The following is a 23,168-nucleotide window of genomic DNA, read 5'->3' as shown; positions in this document are numbered from 1 at the left end:
TTCTCATTCCGTCCCTCCTTCTCCTCTGCTCTCTGGGCATTCCTCCATCTCCACCAGTGTTACCAGATGGGAAATGATGACCTATCAAATGATACCTACCAAAACCTCAAAATTATCATTTTGGGGGCTTTTTGGGAGGAAATGATCGTACTCGAATCAAATGGTTGTTTTAAGGCAAACTAAATGAACTGAATAAAAACTCTGAAATGATCTTATGTCATGTGTTTTTGATTGTACAGAGGATATAATTATGGTTCCACTACCATCATTATTGTACATTTGGAAACACTGCCCCCCACCCTCCTTGCTATTCAGTCATGCCCCCCAGGCCCGGTGGGGGCCCTCAGCTACAGGTTCCTGTAGGCCACCACGGAAGACAAATTTCAAAACAAAATGACATAGTCTGCCATGCCAGGTACAGTTTTAAATTGTAGTAATACTCTTCTTGGTGTGGAATAATGATGCGGCCTAAGTTATCAAAACTGCATCTCATTACATTTCTCCAATTATGTTGATTTTGTCCCCCTTTGGCCAACTGGGGGCCTTAGGCTGCAGCCTTATCTAGCCTGTGCATTAATCCCCTCCCACTTTCTCTCCTCCTCACATTCCTCCCCTCTCCATTATCACCCCCCTTCCACTGTCTGCACTCTATCCCCCTCTCTTTTCCTCCCTCCTTCTCCTCTGCACTCAGTCAACCATCTCACCCATCCTCTCTTCCTCCACTTCACTCTCTCCGTCAAGCTGTTCTCCCCTCCTCTCCTCCAACATCTTCACCACCCCGCCCCCCCCCTCAGCCATCCCCTCTTCACTCATCTTCATCCACTCTCTGTCAACCCATCATTCTCTCCTTTTCCTCCTTCACTGTCTGCCAATGCCCCGTTGCCTTCTCTCATTCTACTTCTTCCTCTTCACTCTGTCAATTGCCTGTCATTCCCTCCTCCCTCTCTCCTCTGTCCTCGCTATCCCTGTCCTTTCTTTCCACCTTCCCTTCCTTCGCTCTCCATCAACCCTCACCTCGTCTCCTCTTCCTCCTCCTCATCAGCCCTCCGTCTATCACCCCATTTTCCTCTTCTCCACTCATTCTCTGTCAATCCTCCTCCTCTGTCCTTATCCTTTACTCACAATCAATCCCTCATCCTATATCCTTTTTCAAATTCTTCACTGTCTCAATCTCTTCATACCCTCCTCCTCAGAGTTTACCCACACAGGGCCGCTGACAGCATTTGCTGGGCCCAGGACAAAGTCATCTGAATGGGCCCCCTCACCCAATACATTCAATGTAATGAGGACCCAATTATGGGCCCCATATCTCCCAGGGCCCGGGACAACTGACCCCTTTGTCCCCCCTTGTCGTCATCCCTGTACCCACACATCCAATTCTACTGTACCTCTCCCTATCCACTCTCCCTCAGTTCCCTTATTCCCCCTTTCCTGTCTTCCTGTCTTCCTCCCTCGTTGGCTCTCTCTTCATCCACTGCGTTTGCAGTACTGTATGTCTGCTCTGCCCTCCTTAGCATGCATGTCTACCCACTAAGCCCTTTGTGGCAAGACGGGATGGGGATTGTGGAAGCTAGATCATGTCACGGAGCAGTGTGTAGTGTGTAGTATGTGTGTGTGTATGTGTGTATGTGTGTGCGTGCGTGCGTGCGTGCGAGCGAGCGAGCGAGAGAGAGAGAGAGAGAGAGAGAGAGAGAGAGAGAGAGAGAGAGAGAGAGAGAGAGAGAGAGAGAGAGAGATGGAGACAGAGACAGATAGACACTGGGGTAAAATACATGCATTCATTCATGTCATGCATTCATGTGGCTAACCATGCAGCCCATGTTACCAAAAGGGGTTGCATGTGAGCAGTATCTAATTGTATGTGCCAGCATGTCTGCATGCGTGTGTGTGAGAGAAAGAAGAGTGAAGACCATGTCATCCCCTTCTGTGTGCTGGCATGCCACTGTCTGCACACCATTTACATGTGAGCACGGTCACAGCATGTTAGGGCTGCGTGTGTGCACATGAATGCATGCATGGCTCTCTCTCTCTCCCTCTCCTTCTCTGTACATGTGTGTATTAAATATGCAAAGCCCTCATTAAGAAAAATGCACATCCGCAGTAACAGGCCTGTCACTGTAACCATTCATAAAAGCCAAAGGACTCCTAACTGGAGGCTGTTCATGAACCCGTGTAAAAGGAGTGGTGTGTGCGTGTGTGTGTGTGTGTGTGTGTGTGTGTGTGTGTGTGTGTGTGTGTGTGTGTGTGTGTGTGTGTCCATGTGTAAGTTGTGGGCCCATGCGTAAGTTGTGGGCTTCATGGGAGGCCCAAAGGCATAAATTAGGCATGGAGACTGGGTGGGATGGATGGATGGGGTGACGGGATGAGTAGTGAGGAGGGGGGAATTGTGGGATGCGGGAGTGGTGGTGTAATCCACCGACAACTTTCCTTGGTTTTTCCCCCTTCTCCCGCTAATGATCCATTAAGTATGTATCTCCCAACAGCAGCCTAATGGGAGGCTGTCATTTCTCTAATCTGCCTGGATGCCGCTGCCTGCCTGCCTGCCTACCGCATTCACCCCGGCTTATGGAGTGCAAAAACACAACACACACAGACAACTGAGTACAGAGACAAATGCGTTAAAACTGATAAAATGACGTTTGAACATTATGAGCCTAAAAATGTGGCTGAATTTCGTGTCAGAGACACAGATATCGTATGCATTCCCAGACAAATGCTCTAAACTGCCAAAATGACGTGGAGTACTAGGAGCCTAAAAATGTTTTGTGTCAGGGTTTGAGTGGTGTTAAGGATGCTGCTGCTGGCTGGCGGTGTTTGAAAGATGTGGAATTATTTCCGACCTCAATATCAGTGCTTGGGAGAGTTTGGTGTTTTTTAGGTTCAGACAAAATCCTCTAAACTGAAAGACATGAACCCAATTCGATGTTAGACTTTTGTTTCCTGGAACCTACTGGTGGTGGTTAAAACGTTAAGAATTTTTTCCGACCTCATATCAAGCTTTGTGTGGTCCTCTGGGTGTTTCAGGCCCAGAGCACATAAATGGCCTGCATGCTGCGAATGATCTGTAAGCCTAAAAATGGGGGGAAATGTTCTGTTTGAGGGATGTTGCTGGTGGTGTGCAAAACGCAACACATTATTTCCAACCTCATATCAACGTTTGGGGCTCTGTATTTCGAGGTTCAGAGTAGGCCACACAAATGCTCTGGTGTTGTGAATAATCAAGTCAGTCTAAGAATGGAGGGGAAAGACTTTGTGTCGTAGAACACAAAGAATTATTTCCAACCTCAAAACTTGTGTAGCGTTCTGAATGTTTTGATGTTTATTGAGTATAGACAAATGCTCTGCATATTGTGATATATCAATTTAGCCTCGGGGGGGAAAGACTGTGAAATGCGAAGAATTATTTCCAACCTCATATCACAAGTTGTGTGTGTGGTTGTACGGCTCTGAATGTTTGGTGTTCTTGAAGTCTCAAGGGAAGATAAGTGCCATATCATTGGACAAGGTTTCCCTCTCTGCCATTCCCATTCATTCCTGCACTCAGCTATTAGCTGTGGAACGTTAATGGCTGGTTTTGAGTTACACCCTTATCGTTCTGGGACTCAGGAGGAGGAGGAGGGATGGGGGGCACACAGACACACATGACCAACACACATACACATACACTAACAAAATCTCAACTTCTCAGTTACTTGTCTTTGCAACGAAGGCCTCTTTTATGATGGTTCTCACACACACGCAGACACACACACAAAATCTCAGCGCCTCAGTAATGAGACAACCTCTTGTCTATGGAAGGAAGGAAGGCCTCTCTTGTGTCAGCACACAGAGACACAGAGCTACAAAATCTCAGCTCCTCAGTTACATAAAGAGACAACCTCTTGTCTGTGTTGTCTATGCAAGGAAGGCCTCCATGCTTTGTGACAGTGGGCCCCTATATCCAGAGGCGCATCTTGCCACCAGGCAAGGCAGGCAGCCGCTTGGGGCCCCCAAGCCCCTAGATAGTGAATAACAGCCCAAATCGCAGTGGCGATTTTGGTTCAATGTTAATTCTTTTGCATTTTTGCTTGGGGCCCCATCTGATCCTAGAATTGCCTCTGCCTATATCTCCTTATTCTCCAATTTTAAAGGCATTCTCTTCCCTTTGTTGGGTCGGGTTATCCTTTAACATACTGGCTCGTAGAGTCTAGTAGGAGAGGTGCTCAGCCATGCAAGTCAGAGTGGTGACCACTGACCAGCAAGGCTGATTCAAGGTATTTGGGGGCCCTAGGCAAAGAAAGACATGCACCCCCCCTGTCCCTTCCCTTCAAACTATTTGGGAGGGCGCCTGCCGTGAAATATTTGGATAGTAGTATCACCGGACTTTTCAGCCACTGAATTTAGGGAGGTGACGCCACACTCACAAAGTTGTCATTGCGGTCATTTCATCTTGGTGGGCAGCAGAGGACAGGTGAGGTGGGGGGCCCTCGTGTTTGAACCCTGGAGCCTGGATGTCTGCATACCTGCAGAAACATGGCCGATAAAATGGCCAACAAACTATTGGGCTGGCCCATTTATTAAAATACACACACAGGACGGATAGTACATTGTGTACAGGTAGTGCATAAAATACACAGATAGTACTAGTACATTTGAGATAAGAAAATATTACACCATCCTCACTGGAACATGGCAACCTCTGGCAGGATAGATAATTGCAACACAGAACAGGTATTAGGCACTACTCGTTTTTTTTAATTTCATGTTCATGTGTCCATGTTTGGATTTTGAGGGTGCATGTTTTTGACCAGTGCCAAAATTGTAATCTTATACAGAATACTCTTCCACAAAGAGTTAAAGACTACCTTTTGGCATTATTATTACCATTATTAACATCCTTAGCTGTGTGCAGAAACATTGCTCCAACAGAAAACACGACCGAACTGGATTACACAGTAGAAGACCACAAAACTTAAAACCCTGTCGTAAATGTCATGGAGCGGCACCATTGACAGTAAATAGAATGGACGCCAAATCAACGCTATTTGCCATTCAACGCTTTGAAGCCAGATTTGGGAACATTCCAACTTACATTCCACCTTAGCAACGCCAAACGCAGGTGCTGATTGGACAACAACAAGACTTCTAACGGTCAATCAAACCATGTTCTGATGCTCATTGGTCAATTTAACTTTTAATATCTCTCTAAAACAAAACATCACCACAAAAAATCACCACCCTGGTAAGTTGGAGAGCAAGGGGACCTACTAGTTGAGCGAAAAAGTATCCCCCTGGAGTGGCATTTAAGGGAGATACAGGGTTTTATGTCTCTCATAGGAATGAATGGGATTTGGCCATTTTTTGGTCTTTTTGGGTCCAACCTTGGCTCCAACTTGGCTTCAACAATGAAATAGAATTTTGGCCTCCATTCTATTTACTCTCAATGAGCGGCACAGAATTGGCCTCGTGGTGCTGTGTGGCTACGAGCAGCCTGGCAGACATCTGCTAAGTGCTGCCGACTCGTAAATCAAAAGCACGAGTCATTAGCGGGCCATCCTCCCTTAACGAGACAGAGACCGAACATCACCTAACGCCACCACAGGGACAGCGCTGCTGCTTTACACTGGGCAGACACTGCCACCTGGTGGACAGGCAAGACACCAAGTGGGAAGTGATCAAGTAACATGAAATGCAGTGTTCATAAAAAAAAATGATATTTGGGTTCAATAAAACATATGACAAAGTGAATTAGTTGGAAGTGAATCAGTGTAAAGTGTGTGCAAAGCTATATTTTAAGGTTTCCCCAGTTTTTTGTGAACAGTGTATTTCACAGAATGTATTTTTTGTTTTGATGAGTTTGCTGGCCAGTTATGAGATGGAGAGGCACTGAACATGGCAACACAGGATTTCATGAAATGTATTTATTAATTTTTGTTTTGATGACAGGAGGTTGTGATCAACAATTTTAAAACGTATGGGTGATGGGGACATCACAATGGAATTTAAATTATGGAGCAGTGACTGAAACCGTCATGACTGCCATTTCACACAGAAAACTAGTACTAATAAACTTCAAATATGTTAAGTATGAAAGAAAACGGTCTGGCAATGAGTTCAAAGGCAAGTTCAAAGTAGTTAAAAAGAAACAAAACAAACAAAAAAACATTCTTATGACACGAGAGAAAACCGCACAGCTTTGAGACGGTACAGGTAACACTTAGAGGAGTGGGTCGCATCAGGGTCAGGAGGTGGTGTCCATCTGAGTGGACTCTGAAAGGAGAAGATTAAAGACCTTACAGTCAGGCATCATTCTTCATTCATCTATTGTCTGTAAAAATGCTTATACTTTGCATGCATTTGCATGTATAAATGCTTGTATGGCATATTAACAATACATGTAATAATTGTATTGGCTACATTACTTTTTTCAACTTTTTTCCCATTGACATAGACTGAATCACAGAGGAACCAGAGATAGTACAGAGTAGAGTTGAGCAATTTATTAATCCCGCAGAAAATTAAGGTGTCTGTCATCTTACACAAATGGAGCTTAACAGACTTGCTGCTGCACTGTGCGGCATTTTAATTAATCAACTTTTGTTCCTCCATCCATGTTATCTGAAAGAAACAGGGTTCACTCACGTGCTTCGTGGAAGAGGAATGAGTCCTGGTACTCCTTCATGTACTGCGAGGAGCGGGCCTCGTCCAGGAAGAGGGAGTAGACGCGCTTGATGTCCTCCACCTGCACCTCAGTGCCCTGCACACACACCACCAACACAAACTTAACCACACATGCACAGCACAATGCTACCTGCCGCTCGCCTCACATATGGGCCAATGACATTTTTGGGGGGCTCAGATGTTAGGTGGTACAACCAGAGCTAATGCCCATAAATGAATAAGCAATTGGTTATTAATGCACTGCAATGGATATGCGTAACTATTCACTAAAAATAAAAACAAAAAACATTTAATCCAAACAATAGTGGCATCAGCTGTGGCTGTACCACCCTGACATGTGCTACCACTAAACCATCATTGACCCATATGCATGTCATAGAAATAAAACAAAGAAGAGAGATGTAGAGCATCAGCCGCAGCATGTCATGGTGAGAGGACCAAAGTATTACTAAATTATAGTGTGGGCAAGTGTTAGGAACATTGGGGGCTATGAGCCAGTAATGTGGAATGCCATTTTGTGCTGGAGGTTCAGTATGTTTCAGATAATAAATATACTGTGTTAACCTAGAAAGAGCATGAAAGGACCTAGCAAAAGTCATGACTAACATCAGGGAATGCAGGGTGGTTTAGAGTTTGCAATAGAACATGGGATACCTTTGAAGTTCTCGCCAGCCAAATAGCATCGCATAGGCCAGCAAAGTGACATTAAAAGCGTATCAGACACTGCTATGCATGCTGCATGCTCAATGAACACTGTGCAGATTTATTAGGCAAACACATTTTTAGACCATGTAGTTCATTTTATGCACATTTTCCAATTTCAACCAGTCTCTATCTCTGCACACCTTGTTCTTCTGGACACTCGGTGTAGGTTTCAGTTTTCGGCTATGACAACAATACTGGGTAATGGTTTACCATTAATTCTTCTCAATCTTACTTTCTGAACATGTTTCTTGAGACCTGTGTTGGCTTTGTGACAGTGTGTTTGATAGTTCTGTGTCAGCTTGACCGATATCTTGGTAATTAACACAGCCCTACGGGCATGTTAGAGCTCTTTTGTGGCCCATTTTCCCAGAGGATAACAAAGTTGCCTAAATAATTATGCACGCCAGATTTAGGGTGTTGGGCTCCTGATATCAAACACTCTCTCGTTACAAAATACGCATTACCTGGAATGCTTGCATCCAATACGCTTTCATGTTCATAGTTCGGAATTGGAAAATATGCCTAAAATGGACGATATGGTAAAAATACGTATTTTCCTAATCATTTTGAAAGTGCAGATGAGAGACTGTCGGCTTTGTAATGCATTGCTCTGAACTGGCAAGTACATCTAATACTTTCCTTATTACACCCCCAAAATAGGTAGGTGAATAAGACATTGCATGTGCAGTGGTGCACACCGATTAACTTCATAAAGCTGTTCCCCCAACAATTCATACATTTTGTGTGATAATTTTTTTCCTTAAGCCTCTTAATAATTTGGCAGCAGAGTAATTTCAATGTGAAAGTTAAAAGTGGAATTTATTTGAAAATGAAAGAAAACTTTGCCTGAGTATGCTTCTCATTATAATGTGTAGATTGTCTATTCCATCACCTGTCCCCTGTAGGTATTCCAAGAAGCTGGTTCAGTAGTAAGCCAACCTTGAGCCAGTGGTAAATCATCCAATAAAAGACCCTGGAATCCTCATATTCATGACTAAAGGAAGCTTGCAGGCCATCTATTATAAGGTATATAATATTTTCTGTAGATTTGCTTATCCAGGTTCAGCATTTAACCATATTCTTGGAATACTGTCCCCTGGGAGTGATAGTGAAATGTGTGCTTCTTACGATTACCTTGCGCTTGCGGCAGACTAGGCCGGCGGTGCTGATTAGCTGGATGGCGTAGCGGAGCGATGTCTCCATGCCGATACGAGTCAGCACCGTATGGGCCTCGTCGCTCAACTCCACATCCTCCTCCTCACACCTGGCACACACATACAATAATAATTGGAATTGGAATTGAATAAAGTTACTCTACTCAATGCAAAACATCTATGCACAGATCAATGGCATCGCTGTAGTAATAATCAGAAAACCAATTACACAATTACCTGAACCAATCTAACATGGGAGCGCATGCTACTGTAAATGAAGAAGCATAGCTCAGGCGCACACATTGCCGGGTTGGATCAGCAAGAAACAAATACATAGTGCCATTGCAAACGCATACCAGGATGACAAGTCACCATGGGGAAGGAAAGAAACCGGCAACACTGACAACAAAAACAATACTAATCCCCAGGTAGGTAGGTGGAATGAGGAAAGGAATGTGTCATCATAAACTGTGAAGCCCTCTGGCACTGCCTGACCCCGGGGGAGGTTATGGATGCACTCTTAAAATGGCAGCCATGTTGTTGAGCCTGTTCTCCTGTCACGCTCTCTCACTGGGTGGGAGGGGATGCGCTCAGCTGATCCGTCAGCTAAGTGTAATGTAATAATAAAGTAATAGTAATTCACCTGATCTTGAGTATCTGCCTCGTCTCCTTCTCACTGTAGGGGGAGGTGGCGATGATCAGCAGGCGGTCCAGCATGTCGATGGGGATGCCGTGCGGACTCTGGTAGTTGGTGCCACGGATGCTGACAGAGCAAACACACACATTAAAACACAGACACAGACACACACAAGATTTGTATTAGTTTTTGTTTACATTCAGAAAAATATCAAGAAGTGCCCAGATGTTTGCATAAATGTTACCACTACTGCTATTAGGTTTGGCTGAGGGTAATGCATATGCCATAAAATTATTTGAATTGTTTAACTGTAAGATGTGTCTAGTGGACTGAGTGTGTTGTGTGTTGCAGGGTGGTAGGCTGTATCTAGTGGAGTGAGCGACTACTGGAGGGTACTACTTGTGTTGTACCATGTGATGTGTATTTCATCTAGAGCGTGGGTGGGAGCCAATTATGGCCTGTGCGGCCATTTTATCCAGCCCCCGGTATAATTTTAATTTTAGGCAGTTTCACAAGAAATATGACATGTTTTGTGAAGCAATCTTATTTGCAATACCATTTAAGTTATAATTTCAGGGAACCTCATGAAGGTGGGGTCTGTTGTAAAGGTGGGCGCTTTCAATAAAAGACACTTAAAGTGCAAACCAGAAATCGTGGTTTGTGTTCATAGTACAGCCCTTGGAGGACTATAAAAAATTGAAGTGGCCCTTTGAGTTAAAAAGGGTCCTCACCCCTGATCTAGAGTGAAGTGACTGGCTGTAGGGTGCAGGGCTGTATCCAGTGGAGTGAGTGAGAGTGTCTATCAGTGCAAGGTGCTGTGCATATCTAGTGAAGGGAGTCAGTGTTGTACCATGTGATGCCCCTGTTAGTAGCCATGAGGAGCACTGGAGCCAGGTCACTCTCCCTCTTAACCCTCCATACTCAAACTCTTGTGCAGTAGTGTGTGCAGAGTGCTGGTCTGTATCTAGTAGAGTGTGTGTGTGTGTGTGTGTGTGTGTGTGTGTGTGTGTGTGTGTGTGTGTGTGTGTGTGTGTGTGTGTGTGTGTGTGTGTGCTATGTGGTTCTGGGTGATGTCTTGTGTGTTACCGTGTGATGCCTCTGTTAGTAGCCATGATGAGTACAGGGGCCAGGTCGCTCTCCAGGGCTCGGTTCAGGAAGGAGAAGCACTCCATGTCCAGCATGTGCACCTCGTCTATGAACAGCACCTGCCAGCACACGACAACAGAGGGGACACATAGACCATCACAGTTAAATCGTCTGACTTAAATCCTGTAAGAAATCTGTTCAAAGAAATGACATACTCTACTTATTGTGCTGCCCATTCACAAATCATATATTTTTCATGAGTATTTTCCATCGCACATAGTATTCATTATGCAGTAGCATTAATAATGTATAAAAAGGCAGATCTTCTCTGAATTTTGAATTTACAGTAGTAGCCATCTTTAGCAACAAACAGAACAGTACTTTGGTCAGACCAGTAAATATTAGTTTATTCCTTAAAAAATATTCCTGAAGAGATCAAATTTGTGAATGGGCAGCATATTTGCAATGCCTACTCTGGTCACAATCTTATACTCTACATTTAAAGACAAAACATTTCACCTTAACAAGCCAACCAATGCCTAAATGAGTCATTAACAGGCCAAAGAAGACCGTCTTGAGCGTTTCTTTTGTTTGTGGACTGTAAACACACTTGGTAAATATGGTGTGTCAGCCCATATCACTATGTTTAAAATAGGAACATTACGATAAATGACTGTGAATGACTGTATGTGGATTTAAACTAGTTTGGAGAGGCCGATGCTTTATCCAAAGTGATTCAATGGCATGAAAATCATTCTCTATCGCACTATCAAGGTTGGGAGTTACAACATTCGTTCATAGTGTCCTAAAATGGTAAATAAGTGAAAGAGTTTGAATTCAGGCACAGACGAGCAGAAACAGAGACAGAGAGGAATAAGGTCAGAATCAGAGAGAGGTAGTAGATAGTCAGACTGACCCCTGGGATGATCTCGGCTTTGCCCTCCTCCCGCCACTCTGACACCTTGGCGTTGATCTGCTCCCGCACCTCAGTCTTGATCTCACCGGTGTCACCTGTCACACAAACACAGACAAGGAGGGGACAGTCAGGGCTGGGCCAGGATCCAGACCGATCAAGGCTCATGATCTAGGCTCATCTTGGGCTTAGCCCCAACCAATGAGTAAGAGCATATTGAGCTACTACCGGTCACCCAGAAAAACCTCTGTGGGTTCCTCCCATTATCCTAACACCTGTCTTCAACCTGTACTTGTGGGCTTGCGCTTTGCTGACGCCCCCGCCTCTGTGGAGAAAACAATTAAGTTTCCGCACTGTCAGCCTAGACTTCTTCCCATTCAACATCCCAATAGCAAATGAGAAAACGACCCTTGAATTACGCTTTTTCAAGATATTGTACTAAACTTCTTTCGTCAAAGACATCTTGCGACGTCATCACGAGGCAACAAGCACAAGTGAGGGCGGGAGTTTAAGATACGGGAAAGAACCCGACGGAGGCGTCACCGGGCAGGGGAAAACACAAATGGTAGCTTGCGTAAATTCTACCAGGGAGACTCGAATTTCTCAGCTGTCAAACTTACTAGGCTAACCATCAAATCTCCCTTTTGAAGATCATACATGCGTCATCATTGCCCAGGATCGTCAACCAATCACAACGCGAGATTGGGGAATCCCCCGTTACGCATCACTCATGCATCGTTCCCTCTCAGCCAATGGATCGCATTCACGTTTGTTTAAAATTCAGTCACTCATTCCATTCCCTGCTTTCTGAGTTAAGCCGACTTTGAAGCCACCACCACCCCTCCGTCCACCGTCACCAGTGGTTCCCGTCTGTTAGGGGGCAGGCTACGCCCGCCTCCATCTCCGCTGGAGGATATGCCGTCCTACCCAGGAGTTCAACGCGAAGACGGGAACCTTCGCCAAACAGATTCATGCATTTTGTATCAAGTATAAATTGTTCGCCAAACGGATTCATGCATTTTTGTATCATGTCTATTGTTCAATAAATGTTAATAATGTTCATTTGCCTCTCGAGTCTTCATGGTAGAAAGAGCAATCACCTGAGAAGAGGGCGAGGAAGCCCTGCGTGCGGCTGTTGATGACGTCGATCTCGTGCAGGGAGACGGTGTGCACCACCTCCTTCCTCTTCTGCAGCTCCCCCTCTGGACACTGTACGAACTGCGTCTGGAAGAGGGACACCACAGATTAGTAGGTCTAACATGCATACGCACACATACACAAACAATGTGAGCACACTTACACACACTCACACTCACACTCACACTCGTTGTTATATGTTGGTTATGAGGCTACCTGAGCACCCATGGCATCATAATCTCTGGCTCTGGTAAAGGAGCGTCCCAGCTTGCTGATCTTGCCTGTGGCCTTGTCAATGGTGATGACATCTCTATAGTAAGGTAAAGGAAACAGCAGTCAGTTAAAAAATCATTTAAAAAACATATTGGGCATGTACAGCACCATTTACTTTCTATGATCATCTCACAGGGAACCTAAAGGGATTCTAAAGTGCACAAAGAATAATGCAGAAATCTCGGGAACACCAACAGCATACCCGTCCCATACCAAAAAGCCCAAGTCAAACTTGATTGATATTAGACAGAGTGAATACACCCCTTCTGTCTACTATGGTATGTATTACAGTACTGCTTAAGATAATATTTTTCAATTGTAGACAGTGACAGCAGCTGCAGTGCCTATGAAAAGACAGCTGGAATTGGGGCCTTTTTCAGGGAGGAGAGAATAATGAAGGGGTGTGTAGAATTTTCATAGGCACTGTATTCAGTTAGTGAGCTCCAAACCCAGACAGAAGCACAGTTCGTCCTCACCCAGCCTGGATGCGCTCCTTGCTCAGGCTCTCGATCATCTTGCTGCCCAGGTCATATATCGTCTCCATCTCCGTGGTCTTCAGGGTCAGCTTGCCCACCTTGGCCCCCTTTTAAAAAAGACACACAGACAGCCAGACACAGACCAGTCAAGTAAATCAATGAAAATACTCTCTTTTTAAAATGCTATTTCTTCATTTTAATTGCTTTTGTCTGGATGGTTGGGGCTTTTCAAATCCATTTATCGTTTATCACAGCCTATAAAATGTCTGAAATGTTCCATTTACTCTACATTTAATGGCGTGTGTCTCATCTCGCTTCAATAAAGGACTGTGATAACTTTCACTACGTCAAAACCAGACTGTTATATGACACCAGATAAGGAGTGTGTTCGATGGAAAGACACTTTCTGCCATACATTTGATTCATAGATCTTTCCTGGTCTTTGTCTAGAGTTTCTGTTCAACAGAAAAAAACAGTATATGCTGATCATTTGAGCCTAGATTGATTCAGGGCAAGTTGATCGCAGCTCAGAAATAAATTGTACCAAGGAGTCTGCTTACCGTCCCAGTGGCCGGCCTGTCAATCTGAATTTCTACAACTTCTCCTTCAATGATTTCAGTCTCCTCTCTGCAAGAAAGCACAGACACAGATATATCAAGTGAAAGTGAAAGCCCATTGGGAAACTCCAACTCCCATTGTCATTGTGACACAGCACTCCACAGCACACAAGTGAACACTGCACACAACGAAATTGCATTTATGCCTCACCCGTGCAAGGGGGCAGCCCTCAGTGGCGCCCCATGGGGAGCAGTGCGGTGGGACGGTACCATGCTCAGGGTACCTCAGTCATGGAGGAGGATGGGGGAGAGCACTGGTTGATTACTCCCCCCACCAACCTGGCGGGTCGGGAGTCGAACCGGCAACCTCTGGGATCNAAGTCTGACGCCCTAACCGCTCACCCATGACTGCCCAATATCGACATTATGTCAACACTAACTAAACATGAATGAATGGTGAATCTTCATTTTATTTTTATTTTGTCTATTTTTTGCTACATTGATAAATGTTGACACAGCTATAAAGAAATCAATGCTACAAACAGACTAGTAATATAAACTTGTTGGTGTAGGAACACCAAGTCAAAAAACAGTTAATTGACTTGAAGCAGAAAAATGTATCAAGCTATGTACAGTATTTATATTATGATGCTACTGACCTAGTGGAGGAAAAAGCATGTTTTCAAGAAAAGAAGAGGATGCATTGTACTCACTTGATTCGGACTCCGATGGCTTTGCGGAAAGCCTGAGTGAGAGCCTCTGTCTTGCCCATCTCCAGGGAGAAGATCTCACTGCCGGCCATGCAAGTGAAGGGGGTGTCCTGCCCAAGAGACTGGGCAATTCCTATGCAACAACAGCACATCCATTTGATGAAATGAAACCGTGATGAAACATTCCTCTGTGCTATTTCTTTTGATGCACCAACTGGTTATGTAGAAACAAAACACACACCCCATTGTCACAAAGATGCTGTGATCAGTAATATTCAGCTGCAATTAGGGGTAGTTTGAAACTATATTAGTGGTATGCAAGTATGGCTTGTCTGTGTCTTTAAGCCTCTTTATGTTTTAATAATATGTCTTAAGAATCTCACCCATGGCAATTGCAGTCTTTCCGGTACCAGGCTGCCCCGCAATGAGAACAGCGCGACCCGCGATGTGCCCATCTCTGATCATCTCAAGAATCAGACCAGCTGCTCTCCTGGCAGCCAGCTGCCCAACCATGCCCTGAGACACCTGCAGACAGACAAGAACAAAGAAGCGCTCAGAATTAGGCCGTAACAGTGACACAGCCGTGCAAATTCCATACAAATGGGTGTGTAAACTGACCTGTCTTGGCTCCAATGCATCGTCTATCCCAAGGCCACGAATATGTGAGTGTGCTCCTGTTGACATGCAAAGACAAAAAATGTCACAGACAATGTTTACATACATAGATAGACCCATTAGAGATGTGGACATAGGACTATTTGCCATGTACCAATGAGCAAATGACACTGTTTTCGCACATTGGTGGTTAGAGATAGTACAATCTAAGGATAATGTAAAAATCTTACCAATCCTCTCTATCCGAGTCATGTCCCGCACCTCTGGGACCTTTGTGGTTGCCATCTAAAATGAGACAGACAAACACCAGGTGACACATCAGACAAATGTAGTATTTCTACTGGGTTCCCACACCCAGTCAGATCAGATTATCCGACTTTTCCACCCTTGATCTAGGTGGTCTACATGTTTCCATTACTTCCTTGATCATAAGAAAATGTCCAATATAACGATGGTCTACGCTCAAATCAGCCAAACCAATCCCCACGTCTTCTTGACTGTGAGGATAAAACTGACTGACATGAATAGGAGTTATAAGACTGTGTAGAAGGTAACACAAAGTGACATTATGGTTACCAACAGCAACAAAGGTAAACACTGGAGAAAACATAGTGAATGCTAACTGATTTTAGCTCAAATAATGTCGTTGCTGACGGCGTGATTTCAATATAGGTAAATAAGAAGCGGTTATTTTAACAAGTGTTTCCCAAAATAATTACACATGACGTTCAATACACTATCTCAAAGCATACGACTTATGATGAGAGGCAGTGTAGAGAGCAAGCTGGATGGGCTAGCTAGCAACATGCTGCCTAGCCTGTGCTAACATTTCAAGCGTCAAGTTGAAGTTAAGATGGTCTATTACGCTTATGTCGTATTAATAACAGATCGCCTAAGTAAATCACATATTTCCCTTATGTGGAACTATAGTAACGCGGAAAATGTAACAACATAGAACTAGATTTTACCTGAGCAGCCATCCTCGATCAAATGCGGCGCCGTCTGTTTCGATGAGTGTGCATGAGAATAATGTCCGTGTGCATAAAACTACCTGCTGAAACCGTTCCCAACACATTATTTGGATAAACTGTAAGATATACCGTAACTCGACTTTCTTAATAGGCTGGGATGTTTTGTAATACTATCTATTTAAAAATACATACAAATAGGCAATTTAATTGCGTAAACAACACATTTATTAAAAAAAAAAATACCGTGGGGTTTTAATAATAATAATAATAAAAACATGCCTTCTTGCATGCACTTTGCTGTTTCACCACAGGATGTCAGTAAAGAACTTGACTAGTGTCAGCCTATCCTTTCCTCGCCTTCCCCTCAGCGTTCTTAACCGGCTGGCTCATAAAATAATTGACACCAATTGCCTGGACCTGGTGCTTACACGCCAATTTGATAATTGAGAGGGCATGAGTAAATAAATTAATAAATTAATTATAAAACAATTAATAAAGTTACTACACACACACACACACACACACACACACACACACACACACACACACACACACACACACACACACACACACACACACACACACACACACACACACACACACAATCTGGCCATGAAAAAAAACATTTCTGCTTACTCTTCTGTTAATGACATACATAGCCTAATGATTCATTACACTGCCAGGATTTTTTTTTTAATGATCACACGACACATTATCTTAGTTTAAATCATCTTGAAATAGATAAGCGGAGTTGTGCAATGGATGACGTGAGATTCTTTTCCTTTGATGTTAAGAGTAAGACTGATAATGTAGGCATGTACTAAGCTAGGCCTATGGTCTGTGTCAGAGGAATAAACTGATAGGTCACTACAGATATGCCCATGAGATCGAACAGGACATTTTACAAATAGTGAATAACTCTGTCTCTCACACAAGCTCTAGACATGGCTTGTTGTTAATACTAACTTTGTTGGCCACTACTTTGAATATTCATATCGTCTCTGCCTGCATCATTGGTAACTGCATGAGTAGGCCTGCACTGACTGGATTTGCAACATAATTTGCAAGAGGTGACGTGGCATAGTGAAAGTAGATGAATGGATAACTCGCCCATGCATTACTAGACAGCAAGATAATATCTTCAGCTTTTTCCTTATTTACACAATGCTAGAAAACAAAAAAAATGCAATGCAATCTTTTACTTTCAAAGTAATAATTTTTATTAAAATAATAAACATGTACATTGTCACCATTTTCACACCTTCACTTTATTTCAGCTTCATGTAACCAGTTCACATAATTAAACATTTCAACACTTGATTAAATATAGCCAGATTAATATATTCTCTGATACCCTAATTGTGTCAGTAAGAGGTATCGCTGTTATTGTAACTTCACAGATGCAGGATGTAAATACACACATTTGTTCTTCCAAAAAAATAAAACATTTGTAATAGCTTTCAATCATAATATTTACACTCTTAATAACAGAAGCGTCAATTCCAAGTTCAGAAAGTAAAAAACCCTGTCACAAAGTCAGACATTTGATCCAACCAGCTCTGAATCATCATTAGATTGTAATAAGTACTCAAGAAAGGTAGACCACAGTGTCACCTGGGTTGAAAGGAAGCTGTGGCAAGGTTTTTAATTCGGAGCCAGATTTTTGACACCTCTGCATAATAAGTAGCAAAGTAAAGAAAAACACATTTAGAGCTGACTTATGGTAACTGCCGACTCATACCAGACCCAAAAGCCTGGGTACACGGGTTCACTGAAGTTGGCCTTGAACGCATGGATGAGAGAAAAGTTCTCCGACACGTTGTAAAAGGAGAGAGTTCCTCCGGAGTGGTCTAGGAAGACGCCGATGCGTGAGCTGTAGGGTGCATTGATCTCCACCTGATCTTTGCTGTGGCGCGCCGAGTAGCTGGAGTCGGAACAGAAGAGGCTCCAGGACTTGCGGTTGTAGCCGATACGAGCCGAGTCTCCGTAGCCCGTGCGCTTGATGCCTTTGTAGGTGACGCCCAGGGAGGCTCCCTCGCCACTCCAGTCCACCTCCCAGTAGTAGGCGCCTCCGGAGAGGGCTTCCTTGCAGAGCACCTGGGGGAGGCAGTCGAAGCGGGCCGCGCTCTCGCTGTACGATTGAGGGTCTCTCTTCAGTGTGGCCTTCCTATTCCCCCGCGACAGGTAGAGTTGTCTGTAGGCCGTGTTTGGGTCCATTGTGAGTTGACAGGCATCTGTGATTGAGCACAAGACAATAAGTGGATGGAAAAGAATTAGTTTAACTTGGTGACTTAAAACATGTCGCATTTGTCACAGTGTTCATTTTTTCCCGCACACCAAGCAGCATGCGTAAGCCACTAACAACATATTAAGCGTTATGTCTGGGGGTTAGAGACGTTTGAGAACCACAGCAACCATCAACCAAAACCACAAGTCCAATTCAAAAAGCTATCATTCATCCTGACACCAGATCCAGCAGGCAAAACTCTAAGGCCACAGAAGGTCATTTGATGTCTGATGTCTGAAGTAAATGCATAAATACAGTAATGCCAAAAAAAGTGCTTTCACCCAATGACTGCTGTGACCTCAAAGTTTTCACTGGAAGAGACGGAGGGGGGGAAAGGCTAAAAGGAGACTAAAACAAGCCCATATGAGTGGGACCAGCACACCAAAACCAGAGTATCTGCAAGTGTCACCTGCCTATGGGAGGAGGGGTGTGTCCACCTCTGCAGGTCAAAGCTGATGGGACACGCGGCGCCCAGGGGAGTGGCGTGAGCGTCTCTCATCTAGAAGGCCAGGATTGTCAAAAACAGGTTTGAGTCTAACTGTATATATTCACATTCAGCTGTGCTTTCTACAGATAGGCCCGTAAGGCCTATTCACCTTATTCAGCCCCACCCATTTCAACGTTGTCATACTCTCGCAGAATTCGAGCTTCCACCCATTTTAGCATACCCACACTTGGATTGAAAGAATTCCTGTTTAACTGACTAATATGTTGGTTTGGTTAGCATTCAATGAATTACACTAGAAATTGCTGTTTGTCAGATCCATTAATGAATAGCCAGTCACACAATATGGTGGCGTGGTGGTATGATCACATAATCATGTGGTCTCCTCTTAATATCTCTGTGGTTTTGCCTTCATTTCATTTTTCCCTTAGTCACTACAGGGTCCTCCCTACTCAGCTATGCAGACCTCTCCCCCTCACTCACTTACTCGAACAGCAGGACCAGCATGTTCGGTAACTCTCTGACACACGCACACACACACACACACACACACACACACGCACACGCACACGCACACGCACACGCACACGCACACACACACGCACACGCACACGCACACACACACGCACACACACACGCACACACACACGCACACACACACACACACACACACACACACAGTTGGCTTGAGGAATGCCTCAGCACCACTCCCACCTCGCATCTGCTCCCACATGGCCAGAATCACCACTCGCAGACACACACACACACACACACACACACACACACACACACACACACACACACACACACACACACACACACACACACACACACACACACACACACACACACACACACTTTCCAAAAAACGACGGGGTTTGGTCAAATCCACACCTTAACCTCAGACTCAGTCTCAAGCTCCTCCATAAACCCATCATGCAGTAGGACAGCATGTCATGTCAAGAGAGTTCACTTCACCCACGTCTGCTGCAGGGGAGCATTGTGTTTCATACAACTTTTACACCCTGAGCAAAGTGCACTCATAAATCCTGGCTGTAGCTGGATGTGTGTGGGGAAGGGAGAGAGAGGCACGGGGTATGTGTGTGATGAGGAGAAAAGAAAGACACATCTACTCACATTGCAGCATCTCGTCACGACTGCTGGGTGGCTGGCTCGGGCTCTTGTACATTTCGGCAGCATCAGCTAAAAACAACACATTAAAAAAATATCATTAGGGTATGAAGACAGTTTGAGCAATACTGCACAATAAGCTACCATGGAAATGATCAGGCATTGATGAAAACTGCTGTGCTTAAAACCTGCACCGTACCCCTGGGACATCGTCAATGAAACAAATTTGATATTAAAGATGTCATCTTAGTAGTGGAAGTGGCATTGATTATTAGATCAATGACAAAGGGCCTGTAGTGGGCGTGTTCAATGAAGGATTAGCACGCCGCCTGCCAGTTGGCTCTCAGCAGCAGGCGTGCGAATATGAAAGCCTCTCGAGTGGAGCCGCTGACAGCTTTTGCCGGGCCTGGGACAAAGCCATTCGAACCCCAACCCACTACATACAGTACACAATGTAATGAGAACCCAATTCTGGGCCCCCTCTCTCCTTGGGCCGAGGACAACCAACCTCTTTGTACCCCCTGTTGGCTTCCCTGCTCTTGAGCAACGCCATGAACTTCAGGCATCCCTCAAATGTGCCAAACACTGTCACAATGGCGGGCTGACAGACACATGCATAACTGCACTGATGCACCCCCTTATCCAAACAGACCCATTCAAAATGGGGAAATCAAACAAAAAATTGGAAATGGTCTCTAAGATCTGTGGATAATCAGATGAATATCAATTCACAAAAGGTAATATATTTGGGGGCGAGGAACGCAGAGTATTGCTTAGCAACCACTCAAGAATGTTTTGAGACTGGCAGCCTTGTTTTTTTTCTAGCAATTCTATTCCTGCAATCCTGCATCCAAGCCAGCTCCATAATAATGAAAACTAGGGGGAGGCCAAACCCCTCTAATTTCCGTGAAACTTACATTTCATTGTCCTCTTCTTCTTCTTGCTATCTTCCAGCTGGCAGAATGGCATTTTATTCACTGAAACGGAAAACAATTCAAGGTCAGTGGTAAGCCTATTCATGTCTGTAAACAGGAAAACAAACATTCCCCTATATACACTTAATCCAATTTACACTAAAAATAATAAGCTGATGGATGATGGGAATTGCTGTTGTACGTAGTAGACAAATATCACCCAAACCGTCCAATACACTTGCAATTTTATTGCTCACGTTTGATTTGGTTGTAGATTCAAGTAGATTAACTTGATGGATGGTGTGCGGGATACTTGTCTACTAAATTGGGCCACCTGTTACCATACATCCAATGCACTTGTTCAATTTCAGCAGAGGTCCAGAAGTACAATAAAAAAAACCTTCCAACACAGGTGAGTAGGAAGTAATAGTAGGGAGCAGAGCTCTGGATTAACTTTTTTCATCACCAGCCAAAATGGCTATAATGTAGTAGATGTTAATCTTACTAGTCAAACACACATTCACTAATGGGTCAAAGTGGCTAGTAAGTTTTCTTTTCCACCAGCCAAACTGAGTTTTCACCAGCATTTGGCTGGTTGGCTGGTTCGCTGGTGCTCATTTAGAACCCTGGTAGGGAGTCTGCCTGTCTTTAGCACTCATTAGTGTCAGCTTATTCAGAGCTGGTTGGATCAAATCTGTGGCAGAGTTCTTACACTTTCTGAACTTTGGGATTGATGCGTGCAACAGTGTCTGACGGGAAGTATGCAGCAGTTGCGCCTTACCAGTCTTGGCCACCTTGACCAGCTCCTCGTTACTGAACTCGTGCAGGTGCTGCTTCATCTCGGAGACGGCCTTGGTGACAGAGCCGAAGGAGAAGTACGGGTTCACGGTGACACTGGGCAGCTCCTCAGCATCCGTCTGAGCGATCAGCATGTGGTAACTCTGCAGCATCGCAAACAAAAACACAACACGACAATTACTAAAAGTAGACATGAGAAAACCAGCGAAAACATCTAGAGAAAACACAACACAAGAAACACTTGCTATTGTTGTGCAATGTTGTGTCAAGTGTGCGCTGTGGTGAGTGTTTTGGTGTGTGGGTTCCGTGGTAATGTTTTCTCTGGCCGGTGCTCAGGGAGCTCCAGGAAGGCAGGAGGAAAAGGGAATGGGAGTGGGTGTTCTCTCGAGGTGGGCTGCTTCGTCGAGATGAGCTAATAACCAATATGCTGTTAACATAGCCCAAATTCCAAACCCAAACGAAAACCCTTCCTAAAGTTGAAATCAGGCAGATACAGTACAACAATAGCTTTCACCAAGCCCAATTCTGACTCCTGTAATCCATTGTATGGCATGGTAGCTCAGAGTGATGGGTAGCTGCTATTGAAACCCCAGCTCACACAAGCAGGAAATGAGGGGGAAGAAGCAGCAGGTGGTCACCTGACTGAAGAGGATGGGGCCCACAACCTAAACCCTTACCCTAACCCTAAACCTAAGGTCACTTGTGCAACCTAATGCGTTGTAATGGCTTTGTAGCTCAGCTCAATGCGTAGCTCACATCGACAGCTCAGATCAGACAGGCAGGAAGGCATGGGGAGGTGGGTGTGGGTGCAGGGGTGTGGGGCGGTCACCTGGATGAAGTGGATGTGGTCCTCGGTGCGCGACAGCTGCGTCAGCTCGTTGTCCCTCCGCTTCAGGTCGGAGATCTCGTGTGTGAGGCGTTCCATGTGGCCCTCGGCATTCTGCAGCGCGGCCTTCTTATTGGACGAGATGAGCTTGCTCATTTCCTGCTGCATCCTCTCGATGGAGCGCAGCATGTCCCCGAAGAGCTTCTCGCTCTCCTGCAGGGCACGCTGGGCTGAGTGCTGCACACGGGGGGGTGGAAGAGAAGAAAGTGGGAAAAGGGAGTGATGGGAGGGGGGGGGACACACATACAACAGAGTGATTACAACACTGTTTCCAGGCATTGTGGATGGAACACAAAGGAGCTTTGAAGGCGTGTTTTTTCGTGGGGGTTTAGCTTGGTGGAACTTCTGTCAGAATGTGTTGTAACACCCTTCAGACAGATTCTGTTTCTCTTTTTTTCTCAAGAGGGCTTGATAATAGTGCTCAGTTAAGAAACGGAAGGGTACAGGGATGCTACGATGCAATGCAGAAAATCCACTTTCATGTAGGCCTACTATATGCAACAGTAACTCACTTCATATAAAAGTGTGCTTAAAGTGTAAATGCAATGCATTTAATGAAGGCTGATGGGATTTTAAGGACTGTATTTTGTGTTCTGATATCATCAGAACAGTGCTCAGTGAGAAACTGAATGATTCAGGGATGCAAGAATGCATTACATCTGACATATGCATGTTCACGTTGATTGGTTTCTCAGTGTGAAGGCAATGTGTTACATGTCAAGGTTGATGGGATATTGAGGAAATATTGATTTATCTACTCAGGAAACCATAGCCTACATGTAGGCCTATGCAAGCAAATGTAACTCTGAGCAA

General features: G+C 44.6%; 2 protein-coding genes across 3 annotated transcripts in view; both read right to left on the bottom strand.

Annotated features, from left to right (window-relative positions):
* Positions 1 to 5,880: 5,880 nt before the first annotated feature.
* On the bottom strand, positions 5,881 to 15,976 carry ruvbl2 (RuvB-like AAA ATPase 2). Its single transcript, XM_063202541.1, has 15 exons — positions 15,892 to 15,976; positions 15,154 to 15,208; positions 14,927 to 14,982; positions 14,692 to 14,833; positions 14,312 to 14,441; positions 13,602 to 13,668; positions 13,042 to 13,148; positions 12,509 to 12,602; positions 12,256 to 12,379; positions 11,159 to 11,253; positions 10,243 to 10,361; positions 9,163 to 9,282; positions 8,500 to 8,629; positions 6,622 to 6,736; positions 5,881 to 6,249 (listed from the first exon to the last, which is right to left on the bottom strand). Exons 1-15 carry the CDS (start codon positions 15,901 to 15,903, stop codon positions 6,221 to 6,223), a joined length of 1,395 nt encoding a protein of 464 aa, XP_063058611.1. The 5' UTR covers positions 15,904 to 15,976; the 3' UTR covers positions 5,881 to 6,220.
* A 1,159-nt stretch (positions 15,977 to 17,135) lies between these two features.
* ftr83 (finTRIM family, member 83) overlaps positions 17,136 to 23,168 on the bottom strand; it is a 7,861-nt gene continuing 1,828 nt past the window's right edge. Inside the window, exons 3-8 of one of the 2 annotated variants that reach the window (XM_063203526.1) lie at positions 22,299 to 22,532; positions 21,453 to 21,612; positions 20,675 to 20,734; positions 19,764 to 19,829; positions 18,595 to 18,680; positions 18,042 to 18,128 (exon numbers count right to left, since the gene is read on the bottom strand). In XM_063203526.1, coding sequence (XP_063059596.1) covers positions 18,628 to 18,680; positions 19,764 to 19,829; positions 20,675 to 20,734; positions 21,453 to 21,612; positions 22,299 to 22,532 — 573 coding nt within the window. In that variant the 3' untranslated portion in view covers positions 18,042 to 18,128; positions 18,595 to 18,627. Of the gene's footprint in view, positions 18,129 to 18,594; positions 18,681 to 19,763; positions 19,830 to 20,674; positions 20,735 to 21,452; positions 21,613 to 22,298; positions 22,533 to 23,168 lie in introns of both variants that reach the window. The other variant, XM_063203525.1, reaches the window with a different exon arrangement.

Source organism: Engraulis encrasicolus, chromosome 7, assembly GCF_034702125.1.
Source record: "Engraulis encrasicolus isolate BLACKSEA-1 chromosome 7, IST_EnEncr_1.0, whole genome shotgun sequence".
NCBI classification, from domain to species: Eukaryota; Metazoa; Chordata; class Actinopteri; order Clupeiformes; family Engraulidae; genus Engraulis; species Engraulis encrasicolus.
Note: the sequence above shows the minus strand (reverse complement) of the source record. Positions and strands in the feature narration are given on the sequence as shown.